This window comes from Metopolophium dirhodum, chromosome 1 (genome assembly GCF_019925205.1).
Source record: "Metopolophium dirhodum isolate CAU chromosome 1, ASM1992520v1, whole genome shotgun sequence".
Lineage (NCBI taxonomy): Eukaryota > Metazoa > Arthropoda > Insecta > Hemiptera > Aphididae > Metopolophium > Metopolophium dirhodum.
In genome coordinates this window covers 79,564,461-79,577,984 of record NC_083560.1, presented here as the reverse complement: position 1 = coordinate 79,577,984, position 13,524 = coordinate 79,564,461, and the positions used below count along the sequence as shown (strand labels likewise).

Below are 13,524 nucleotides of genomic sequence, written 5' to 3'. Positions count from 1 at the left end.
AACTTCTTAGGTACCAGCTATACATTAAATTAGGAATATATAATTTAAAAACATTCTACATAATATATATGTTTCGATACCGTTATGACATCATTACATAAGTACTCACTTTTAATAAATTACAATAATATAATTTAGTATGAAACACACTAATAATACATTATGGATAGGTAACACTAATCGTATACCTATATATCAATAGTATATCGTGCGCCGTGCGTAATTTCAAAACAATTAAAAAACATAAACTATTGAATCAGAAACATACCTAGTGCGTGATTAAAAGCATATATAAGTAAACCGATTATTATTACAGCTATTTAATGGTTTACACTTAGCACAACAACAAAAGGTGGAAGTAATAAAGTAGTTTGAAAGATAATTGTCGTTCATTCAATGATTTAACTCAGAAGTTGGAAGTTCGCCTTTTTAAAATTTTTGTCAAGATAAACCATGTCCGATAACTACTGTGATGACAATGATAGTTTAAATTTAACTGTAAAAGAACGTATTGAAAAATTAACCAAAGAACATAATTTTACAGTTAATGAAACATCTTTGAAGTTTCAACGACTTGTATCTATTTTTGAAAACGAAGAATCGGAAACAAAATTTAAATGTAAGTATTAAAAATGTTCATACAATTTATCGGTAGGTATTAAATTAGTTGTTACCTTTAATAACCTTTAGTTCCTGTATATAACAAAAATCGTACTAAATATAGATCATGATAATTTATTTATTTACCTCGTTAATAGGTATAAGTTAGATAAGTTAGAACATATTTTATGTTTTGTATTTTAAGTGTTCATGTTTTATTATATAATATGTTATCACTTACCTATTATTATGACACTGAATTTAGAATAAAAGCCTACCATAACTATTGAAGTGAATTAAAAATCAAATGCTTGAATTAAATATAGGTATTATTAGGTATTATACATTTCAGAAATGTATTAATTTTTTACCTAATTAAATAGCTGAGGTAAATACCATTGAAACAAATTATTGTTTAATATACCTACACTCGATCAACCGATATTGACATTATTTAATACCTAACCTATGTCCTATATCCTAATAATAATTAACCCTTTGAATAGGTACCTACATATTTTCAGTGTTTATTATTATTAAATAATTTACAACATAAATATTACAAAATATTATTCATGCCCATGTTTAATACATACTACCGTGGGCAGGAGGGGGGGGGATTATAGTGATGATGAAATAACGATAATTTTTTCGTTAAAATAATTATGCCCTTTTACAATCAGTAAAATTGAAAACAATAAATTAATTTTACTTATATTTAATATAAAAATATTCAAAAAATTGTATTCAAAAATATAAAAATAATATTATTAATTATTAAGAGGATTTATATTTTATTTTTAAAATTATGAAAAAAGTCTTTATTTGTATAATATATAGTTATTTTATATCACTATAAAAAAAGGTCGTCTATGCTAGAGGGGCAAGATTTTTGAAAACGAAGGCGGGGGCATAGAATTAAAAAGTTTAGGAACCTTAAGTATAGATACTTAGGATGGTTGTTAAAAAATTTTAAAAGTGCCTAACTATAGGTCTACAAATAGGTACGTGTTAAAAAAATCTATTCAATTAGAGTATTAGACGATCAAAACTCTCAATCGAATTCATTGGAGAATGTAAAATGAATAATAACCCATTCAGGTATTTTAAGTAGATACATTCTGAAGGTCGTGTTATAATTCCTATCTAGTTTAGTGAAATACTGAAATAGTGATAGACCTTAAAATAGTGATGTATCTAAATATTACCTATTATTAAAAAATAATGTAAATTTCTCATGTGATTTTTTTGTCTTCAAAGTAGTAATAAAAATATATTTTTAAACATCAAGAAAAAAAATGAATTGACAATATTAACCAACAGAAGTGTAATATAGCTTTTATCGTTATTTGGAGGTCAACTATACATTACATGATTTATGTAATATACGTATGTCGGATAAGGTATAGGTAATCATAAGCATTTAATATATATATATTACAATATAATATACTTATAAAATACCGATGATAGGACCAGATTCAACTACCATATTATTATAATGCTCACTATATTATTATACGTTACCGAGCATCGTAATATCACTTTGCTGTGATTCGGACTATAGTTAAAATATTTCTGACTGCAAAAGAATAAAACGCTATTGATAAACTATATATTAATGTAGTGTACACTGGACAGATAAAACTGTCGTACTGCTGAGGCCGGAAACATTTCCCGTAATAGTTGCATGTACTGCGGGGAAATAAAATGATAATTATTATATGAATCACCTACTTATTGTAATCAATTATCGAATTACTGTTAACACAACGATCGATGGCCACTGAAGGCTTTTATAATATACGAATAAATTGGTTGCTTTTGATTTAAAGAGAAATTGGGTTAAAATAATTATGGATTTTCATCGCTATTCGGATTTCAGAATATAAAATATATAGTGACATTATAATATAGGCAGTGAAAATTGTTCCACGCAAGTGCAGTATATGTCGTGTCAATTGATAGATTTTTCAATTTTTGGACACAAAAATGTTGGTTAGGCTTTTGAAAATATTGGCATTTTGAGTTTGGAAAAGCGTAAGCATAAAGTAAGAAATGTAGGGTTCATAACTTAACACTTTTAATTATTGCGTATTAAAAATACTTTACTAAAAATCTAATACAACCGAAAAATTGAAATAGTATAATATTGTGTGGCAATGGCGGGAAGTGAGCTATTTCAGTGGCGGGCGACGTTTGCCACACATACCTACTATTTTGTTGTCACGCCTCTGCGTTAATCAATCACTCAAAGGTAGTTCAGGGATCTATGCAACAACCAGACTATTCTACGAAAACAATATTTCATGAAAGAAACGATTTGGTTTTATATTTTATTTAAAGCGTCATGCATGGATGTTATTATATGAATATCAGATGTAACCAAAAGTGTATGTCTCTGAAGGATCTCCGTATAGATTTTATTGCCTGGTTGTGCAGGTGATACGCGTGATATGCTCGCCCATCACTTTTGGGGATTTCCACTTAATTTTGACGGAAAAAGATCGTTTTCCAACGCTTCAACCGTCATTGATACTAAACTTTCGGTTCAGCCGTGACAAAAATATTTTCCATGCACCGAATGTAGGTACTTTTTGATGTAATCTAAAATTAACTTCCTAAAGGTCGCATTGAACTTCGATTTTTATTTCATTTAAAACTATGGTATATTATATTTATAAAAAAAACACTTAAAATATTATTATTTTTGAAGACATAATATTATATAGTTTGAGATTGAAATATTTAAAAACGGAGTTCGATTCGGCCTGTAGAATATTAACCTCTATTAGTTAAAAAAAATTTATCAAATTTGATTCAACAGAACAGGATCATTATTTGCGTAGAGCGTATTTTTGTGTAAAAAATTACATTGGCACCGGGCACCTTAACGACTAATAATCGTGCTATGACAAAACCCTGCGTTATGATTTTTGAAATCAGGAACATTCTCTATTATTGAACACCCTGTATAATCATTATAGTATATACTACGATATATATATATATATTAAATTACTATATAATATTATGGCCGTCACTTTTAGCGCGACACTCATTTTCACACAAATTTAGCTCTGTCCAAGAGACGGTTGATGACAACGACCACGGCAGCGGCAGAGGTGACGAGAAAAGCCGAGCGAGCTGACGGAGTGGACGAAGCGGAAGATGCGGATGAAGCGGAAGTGTCATCGACGGACGGTTTGGAACGGTCGGACCACGGGCCGGCCCAAGGAGTTGCCGTCCCAAGTGGCCGGACTTCCTCGACTAGTGCAGCGTACACGTCCACCGTGTCCGTTACGAACCACGGCGGCGGTTGGATAGGACATCCGGAGCGGAACCTGTTGTTTGTCATTCACCCGTGGTGCATGTTACACAAGTCAGGCGTGGACAGGCAGTCGGAATTTCCGCCACCTGGATTTCTGGAACGCCTCAAAGCCAAGCTGATGGCCCTGCACCGCCAGTCGAACGAGGAGCAGCGGCACAGCCCGTCCACGGCCACGGTGGTCAGGCGGCGCCGACACACCCACCAGAGGATCAAGTGTTGGTTCCAGTACACGGCGACCGCGCTGGGCGGCGGTGGGTCGACCGCCATGACGACTGTCCACGCCGCTTATCCGCGAAACGAACCGGCGTCGGTGGTCGATTTCCTTTCCGTCTGGCAGCGTTGCGCCAATAGCGTCGCAGCCGCTTGCAGGGCGGCTGACCGCGACTGATGACTGCGGATGACTAAACACACCCCCCCACCCCCCATCACCAACCGTTTCGTGCATCGTGGCAGACACACCACGGGTGTCCGCGTCCTGCAGGATCATATTATTATTATAGATTATCAGTTGTAGGGCTAGGATTTATGATAAACAATATAATAAAATATATTCAACGAATTTTCCAAACTATCGTGAAATAAGAGAAGTTTCTTTTTATAATTTTAAAACAAATTAAATCAATTTACTTATTATGTAAGCTAAATCATTTTTGTCTAACACGCATTTTCGTGTCCATAGTTAAAATATACAACGAAATTTATTATATATAAATTAAAAAATAGATCTTGTGTCGATATGAGCCGATTCGTGGATATGACGAACCAGGTTTGTAAAAGGACACTGCATCAAAAAGATACCAATGCATAGCCCTATACTATTTTTAAGTATAATTATAAATGTATACATATTATACTATTAAATTTACTATAAATTATAATATAATAGATTGTAGTCTGGATCTGATACCTATTATCATTTAGGTACACACATAGGTGATCTACATCGTATGCTGGTGGGGCTAGGTGAATTGACCATTGAGTCCCAAATAATTGCGTAAATATTATTTACCGGTAAACTGGTTACGAAAATCTTAAACATCTCAAGTAAATTGAGTCTAAGAATAATATAATTTAATTTTCTAAAAATAATTTATAAATATATAAAAAGTAAAATGTTCTACATTCTGGAAAACCCAGTTAGTGATAACCGATTTTTCGATGGTATGTTTAATAATAATTCTCATCCAAACATCTATAGTTCTATTGATATACCTACTCAAAGGCATTCAAATAGATACATACATGCAAACATGTAACAAATAGGTTATTATAAAAAAAATAACACTAGAAAAAGACATTTATTTTGAGACAAGAAATGGTGAAATGGTGAAAATAAAAATATTTCATGGCTTGAATTTGTTAAACTCATTTAATATACATTTTTACCCTGTTCCTGTACATAATAAAAATAGTGATAAAATAAATATTATTAATAATAATTAGTACACATAGGTATATCGATATGTACTTAATTATGATTTTTCATTTAAATATGACAACATTGCGAATTAAAATAATTATTGAAAAACAATTGAGAAAACAAAAAAGCACATTTTTAAATTTTAACCACGGACTGTCCTCAGCCTGTACATGTGATATGAAGAATGTGCTTTTAAAGGGACTCAGTTCAGCCAGTTCACCATAAAAATGTTCAAACCAGAAACTCTCAAGCTTTTAGGTTACTCAGTTTACCACAAAAAAGGTGTTTCGGACTCAGTTTACCTCCATACAAGACATACAGAATGGGTATTTTCTAGAACCCTAGATGGATAGATCATAATATATTTATAATACAGCACTCACACTTCACAGAATACGTTGACGTGGATTCGAGATTTGAGGTGCCAGGTTTGTCTTGTGATATCTAAGTACACATACATAAATATTTTACATAAAATATTCGTTTAGAAGTCATATTGAAAATAATAAAAATGCTGTATTAATTATCTAAATACCTGTATCAGAATATGATTTACGTATAATTTTATATTTCTTATATTTCTATACACAATTTGCATTATAATAAACCAAACTATTGTTAATGGAGTAGTTTTTTTTGTATAATTTATTTTAAAACTTATTACCTATCTAGAATATTTAACTTAAAAAAATATTAACAATAAATAATATATAATATAGCTATATATAAATTTAGATATTTTTATTGTGGATTAAAAAATGTTAAATATAATAATTAAGCTTAAATAAATTGTATACATATTATAATGTACATTGTATAGTATATGATATTATACATTTTTCATTTTATTAAATAAAAAAAATAATTGGGCTATTTTAAACTTAATTATTGCTATGTGTAAACTATACAAAACTTTTTTTTTTTATTTAATAAGAAAATATACAACAAAGAGGATTACATAACATGAAAAATGGCACGATGTAGGAGGGCTCCCAATGGAGCTACCTACTTGAAACTATACAAAACTACAAAAATTAAGCCATTAAAAAAAATTATCAAAATACATAAGACATAATAATATGCGATTAAGTAGTAATAAGTGCCTTGATTATGTAAAAATAAAAATCTATAGCAAATACCTATAATGGTAGCTATATAGATGATAACTATACATGCTACCATTATAGTATACAACATAACAATAAATTGTTAAACACATTTCATATACATTACATTCATATAAATTGTTATGTATTGAGCCACTGAAGGGTCCACTAAGATTCTTCTTTTAAAAGCTAGTAATTAATTTTTAATTTATATTTTTAAATATTAATAAAACATAACTAACTATCTTGCATCAAGGAGATCAAAGTGTTGAACCCAAAGTGTGCTTTAAACAATTGTGTCATAGTCACTGTATCCGGTGCGAGCTACACTCGATAAAAAATATATATATATAATGAATAAAATAAAATAAAATAAAATAAAATGAATATTTTATATTTATTTTATACGCTATATTATATATAATATAATATGACTGTACCCACGAGGTCATGTACCTATTAATGTGTATTATCTTATATTCTTATACATATAATTATTCATATTATTTACGCAAAACTATTTTAGAGAAATTTGGACACGTGCACATGTATACTCGGAAGTTTCACTGAATACCGATAAACTTAAAAATTAATAATCTCAATTAAAAATTCAATATTTAACTATCCCAAGATCTACGGAATATTATACTTTTAAAAAAATATACTCATCTACTCTTTAAGAAATAAGAATGCATACAATACCTATAGTAAATCAATTTTTTTTTTTAAAATTGGCGGTAAGTACCTAACTAGACATAGATTATATAGTTAAGTATAATTTATTGAAATTCTAAATAATGGTAGTAAAGGCATCCTAATACGAGGAGCCTGTGGAGTGTGGACATTATATTATGCAGTTGACTGATGTGCGTATGTCCATCATGTGTGTACCTATTGACGCTCCTCCGCTTTCGGCTGTCAATCCTCGGAAGACGGGTGAAGTGACGAGGCTCACAAATACTAAGTACGTCTAGTACACCATTTACCTTAAAATACACAACTTTGAGATTAACAGATGATTATGATGAAAAACTAATAACACCTCTTTATCGTACGTAAAATACTAAACGACCTACGCGTGCCACATACATTTTGTTATGTTGTACAGTAGCACCTATCCCAATGTATACCTGTGGCGACCACCGACCACAACGTATTATTTTGGAGTGGGGTGGAAGAGTGTTATAATATGTTAACAAAACACAGAAAAAAATGTTACGATCATAGTGTTTATAGCATTGTATATTAATATCATGCATTATTTCAAAGTCAGTACTATCCGTATGATCCATGTGGCGGGGTACGTGGTACAGTGGTGTAACCAGGATTTATTCAAGAGGGGGTGGATCCAAAAAAATGTATTTAATTACAGTTTTTCTATTCTTTTCTTGAGTATATACATTCATTTTATTGCTTAATAAACACAATTATTTAATATATGAGATATAAAAAGTGTTGATAACAATGTCAAGGAATCTTTAAAAAATAAAAATAAATATTATGCCATTAGCAGGCATTGAGGGGGGGGGGGAGGTCCACCACCTTTAGTGCACTACTAGCGTGGCATAATGGATTGGGTTATAATGGATTTGAGTTTTAAACTCGAGTTCGCAACATAAATCGTTAGAGATTTCAGCGACACTGCAACCGCCAGCCACACTGCCACACTGTTGCTTAAGCACGATGCTGCTAAATATGTAAAAAAACAGTCTTTCATAAGTTTTGGGGTACATTTTTTACTCACTCACTCACTGCTGTTTGTCTCTTTATATTCAGTTATAAAGTTGTATAAACTGAAAATTATAAATTTTAATATTAATACTTATTCATAATTATTCAAAACAAACAAATAGAAATACATTTAACCAAAGACTCATTAACTATTAATACCTATTATATTATAATAATACGGTTAAATAAATGAATAATTTATTGTAAATCAGTTATATTATTAAAAAAAAACTCAAACTAGCCAGCATTAAAAAAATATTAAAATATGAGTAGATATTTAATACAGATTCATACTATCCAATATTAAAAAATAGGTACCAAACTATAAGAGCTATTAATTGAATAATTTAAATATATAATATAGTACACTACTAAGTATAATTTAAGTATTGCCATTGGTTATGAATATACTATAGTACTTAGTATTTATAATCAATGGACAATGGCATTACCCAGTATAGGTAGTGTATAGATACTTAGTTTACTAGATTATCGTTATTGAACCATTCTTTCTTCTTCTTTCTTCTTCAGCTTGTCAGCCCATTAAGGGCCATCGCTGCCATCACATAACCTCTCCACTTCCCTAGTTCTCTCTACCATATTCATTGTCAAAAATCTAGTCCTCTTTTATATTTTTGATGTCTTGAGCCACGACATCCGCCCATTAGGTCCTTAATCTTCGTAATGGATGTTTTTTGTTTATTTTGTTAACTAGAACTTCTTTCATTATTTGTCCGTCCGCTCTCCATACATTACCAAACCATTCTAGACGTTTGCCTTTTATATATGATATAATATTAGGCCTGTGATATAGCTCCTGAAATTCCTGATTTTTTCTTCTCTCATATGCTTTTAGCTCTGCGATAGATATCTAATTATTGAACCTATATTATAATTATTTGGGTCTCGACTGTACCTAAACGGTTAAACCTAGGTTAATTATATGAATACATATTCTTTAGCTTAAATATTTTAATAATATATAATAAGTACTGGTATGTTTTAAAAATTAGATTTTTGTTTTTTATCTAATAAATTGGAAATCTATAAATTTGTTTTTTATAAATATATTTATAAGTTGTTACCGTAAATGTTTTATATTTAATTTATGGTTAATATAAAATTATATCTTATATAGAATAGTCAACAACTTATTATATAATAATATCTAATAAAGAAATTTAATTTGAAAAAAGAGTAAAGAATTTATTCTAGTTCAAGGACAGACAAATACAATTTTGTGTTAAAGAATTGAATACTATGTATTAAAATAAAATAAATATTATCTTGGCATCTATGTTATTACTGAATTTCATGTACATAATTTTGTTTATTAGTATAACAATTATATAGCAACCGAAGTTGTGTTTGATTTTAAACAAACAGTATAATAAATTACAATAACTTAAAACAGATTAGTAGGTCATACAATTTGTAACATTCAATTTTTATTCTAAATTCATACAAAATAAAATAAATCCATACAAAGTAAGTTATACACAGTATTATGTACAGTATAAGATCCAAAATAGGTACTTATTTAAAATTTTATTTATTTAGATGTACTCATCAGAAGACACGACGCAAGAGTTAAAAGAAATTATATCCTGTCAAGAGGATAAAATATGCAAGTTAAATAAAAAACTAGAAGAGTTTGATTCAGTGGTTTCTGAAAGAAATAAATTACGAGAAATTTACAAACAATTTGAAAAAAGTCATGAAGACAGTATTAACGCCCATAAGAAAGCGTTTTGCGAACTATCAGCTACGTGTGACGAGCAAGCGAAAAAGCTTAAGGAATGTGCGAATTCAGAATACCAATGGGAACTCAAGTATGGGAAACTAGAAGACACCAACAACTGTATGAGTCGTCAAATCCAAATTCTAAAATGTAATGAAAATAAATTACAAGCCCAGTTAGCAGAGACTGAAATAACTTTGAAATGTGTTCAGAAAGAATTATGTCAAACCAAAGTAAATATTTCATTCTCTTGATTTATTATTCAATTACGTACTAAAAAAATTGTTAGTCACTAGTAGGTATACACATAAAACGTAATTTTAGATCGTTTAATAACTTTAATATGAATACATCTAATTAATAGTGTATGAAACACTGAATCAAATAATTAAAATTAAATATAATATTATACAACATAATTTCAAATACTTATACAATATCATACAAAGTTATAGGTATTTTAGGTTTATATTTTCCAATAAGTATAAATATTATTTGTTATAATTAATTGTCCACTCTTGTTTTCACACACAATTAAATAACCTAATATTTTTTAAATTTGGTACGGCCGTGTGTTTTGTTTGACGTTTTGACTGTAACGGCCATCTTCGCTGTATGGCCAAACAACAATTTTGATGGGGGTGCCTAGTTTATTTACTACCACTAGTCAAATATAACAATTAAGAAAAAAGTTGTCAAACTTTTATAGTCTAAAAGTTAGTTTTGACCTAGTTTACCTCTACTGCTTTAGGTTATCCGTTAACTATGCAGTCACATAATAATTTATATTATAGGTATAAATTATATAATGAATATTATACTATGATATATTATGAATTATGAGCCCATCGAATTCATATTTTTTTTGTCTATGTGCCTTTTTTTATAAGTCACTATAATTGACCAGCTCCACATGTCGAATATTATACTTTAATACTTTACAACAGATATGTTGTCGGGAAGATATTAACATATTTTTATCTTTATTTTTTAGTCGGAATTGGAAGAAACTCTCTGTTTGGTTAATAAATTGAAGGCATCTTTGAAATGTACCGAACAGGAGCTCTGTAAAGTTCGCAGGGAACTTGATGAATGCATGACTGAATGCAATAAATTGCACGAGATGAACGGGGTTTTGACTACGGAGTTAAACTGCACAAAAAAATGTCTATGTGAGGCAAAATTAGCTGCTACGCGCATTGAGGAAAGGTACATACAAGAACGTGAACATTTAACATGCGAGTTAAAAACATGTTGCAAAAAAGTTAGCGACTTAGAGATGCGATTAGACGATGCGATGTGTAAATTAAATGACGAAAGATGTAAATCTAAAAAGTTCGCTTGTAAATTAATAGAATTGAATAAAGTGAGTGCAAAGAATCACTTAGAAATGAAAAACCGAGTACAGAAATTACAAGAAGAAATATGCGCTAAGAATAACGAAATATGTTGCTTGAAGAAAAGAGTCGTTGATTTGCAACAAGAAATCGATTGTAAATGTATGGAAATAAACCAGCTGAAAATTAAAATTTACGAAAGAGAATGTCAACTAAAACAAATGTGTTTACTATCGGAAAAAATTGAGCAAATCAAGTGTTTTGTCGATACTTGTTGTTGCCCGAAAAAGAAATGTTGCCCGAGTCCTTGTTGTTGTCCTAAAAAGAAATGTGGACCGAGTCCTTGTTGCCCGAAAAAGAAATGTGAACCAAAATGTGAACCTATTTGTTGTCCACCAACTCCTATTTGTTGTCCGAAAAAGAAATGTGAACCAAAATGTGAACCTATTTGTTGCCCACCAACTCCTATTTGTTGTCCAAAAAAGAAATGTGAACCAAAATGTGAACCTACTTGTTGCCCGCCAACTCCTATTTGTTGTCCGAAAAAGAAACCCGAACCTTGTTGTGACCCAATGCCAATGCCTTGTTGTCCGAAAAAAAAATTGGACTCTTGTTGTAAGCCATCATGTTCCTCGTCAGACATAAAGCTTCCATGCGGTCTATCAAACAGCACAAAATGTATGATCCAAAAATATGCCACAAAATCAAATACCGAAGATAACTATGCTGCGGAATTAAAACAATTGAAATGTGACATGGAAGAATTACAACAGAGTATTGGCGACATCTAAAAATAAATAAATTTTAACTACCTGTTCAAGTTATAAAATTATGCGCGTCATTAAAATAAGTTCTATATAATATTATGTATTATACCTAGAATAAAAAATGACAATAAATAAAACAAAATTTATTTTAACCGTATCAAAGATGTGTATTTTATGTTTTCGTACTGGATAACTACAATCATTTTAATAATCTATTTTTCGTAAGGTTTTTGCTGTCGAAGTTACTTACATTAACAAAATAGTATATTGTGTGGCAAGGGCGGGAAGTGAGCTATTTCAGTCGCGGGCGACTTTCAGCCAAGGCTGAAATTGCCTTCCCGCACGAGCCACACATACTATTTTTTGTCACGTCTCTGCGTTCATTGATCGCGCCATCACGGCAAAGGTAATTCAGGCTAGGATCTATGCAACAACCAGACTATTCTACGAAAGAAACGATTTGGTTTTATTTATTTTAAGCGTCATGCATGGAGAGGTTATAACTTATAATATGAATATAAGATGTAACCAAACGTTTATGTTTTATGAGGACTGTAGTATAGAATATGGATTTTAATGTCTGTTAGTTGAAAGAATGCGTGTGATATCTGAGCTCAGTACTCTTGGGGATTTCCACTTTACCACCCACTGGACGGAAAAACGTCGCTTTCCAACGCTTCGACCGTCATCGAAAACTAAACTTTCGGTGCAGGTGTGACAAAAAATTATTTACGATTCATAGATTTTCTTTCTTTGTATTTAAAAATTAGACTCTTATAAAATGTATGTTTCTAATATAATAAGTGTGATCAGTAAATAATTCTACTTTTTGTAGATTGTCGTTAATGAAGAACAGGCAACATTAAACATTATAATATAGCCATATGGCCGTATAGGTAGGTATTATTATCAAAGTTGATATAAGTATAGCCTATGTATAGGATATGATAAAACCTTGATTTAGGTACCTACCTAATACAATAATATGTTTAAACCTATATTATGATTGCTGACAGTCGTTTTTATCGAACGGGGAACGATAATATTATATAGGTACCTATGATAGATATTATTGCAAATGTTATTAATCGGGCCGAAATTCAAAATAGAGTATTATTCCTTTTTTCGTAGTTATGGTACACATTGGAACGCAACTATAGTAGCAGCTCGGTGGACCATTAATTAGGTATGTATGCTTCAATATCAAATATGAAAGCATAAATGTTTAAATGTATAAAATAAAGTTGTGGTACCCTGTTGGTGAAAAATTATTAAAATATTGATTATAAAATAATGTTGCCATATAATCGCCTATTATAATTAATTTAAAAGGGCAATGGTATAATGATTTTTAATTTGTTAACTAAGTTTGATGGAATTTTGTTTTCTAAATTAATACAATGTACGATAAAACTATAAACTTCTTTTATATTTTTAAATTTTGTCTCATCAGCTTAAACGATTTTATATTTTCAAAACTGATAAATAATT

At 30.3% G+C, this 13,524-nt stretch overlaps 2 protein-coding genes across 2 annotated transcripts; both read left to right on the top strand.

The window, feature by feature from the left end:
- The first annotated feature begins 453 nt into the window (after positions 1-453).
- Positions 454-4,319, top strand: LOC132934070 (uncharacterized). Its single transcript, XM_061000344.1, has 2 exons — positions 454-619; positions 3,679-4,319. The coding sequence occupies exons 1-2, from the start codon at positions 454-456 to the stop codon at positions 4,317-4,319; spliced, it is 807 nt and encodes a 268-aa protein (XP_060856327.1).
- Positions 4,320-9,748: 5,429 nt separating this feature from the next.
- LOC132934416 (keratin-associated protein 10-6-like) lies at positions 9,749-12,057 on the top strand. The gene is made up of 2 exons (XM_061000720.1): positions 9,749-10,162; positions 10,924-12,057. Exons 1-2 carry the CDS (start codon positions 9,749-9,751, stop codon positions 12,055-12,057), a joined length of 1,548 nt encoding a protein of 515 aa, XP_060856703.1.
- Positions 12,058-13,524: the final 1,467 nt, after the last annotated feature.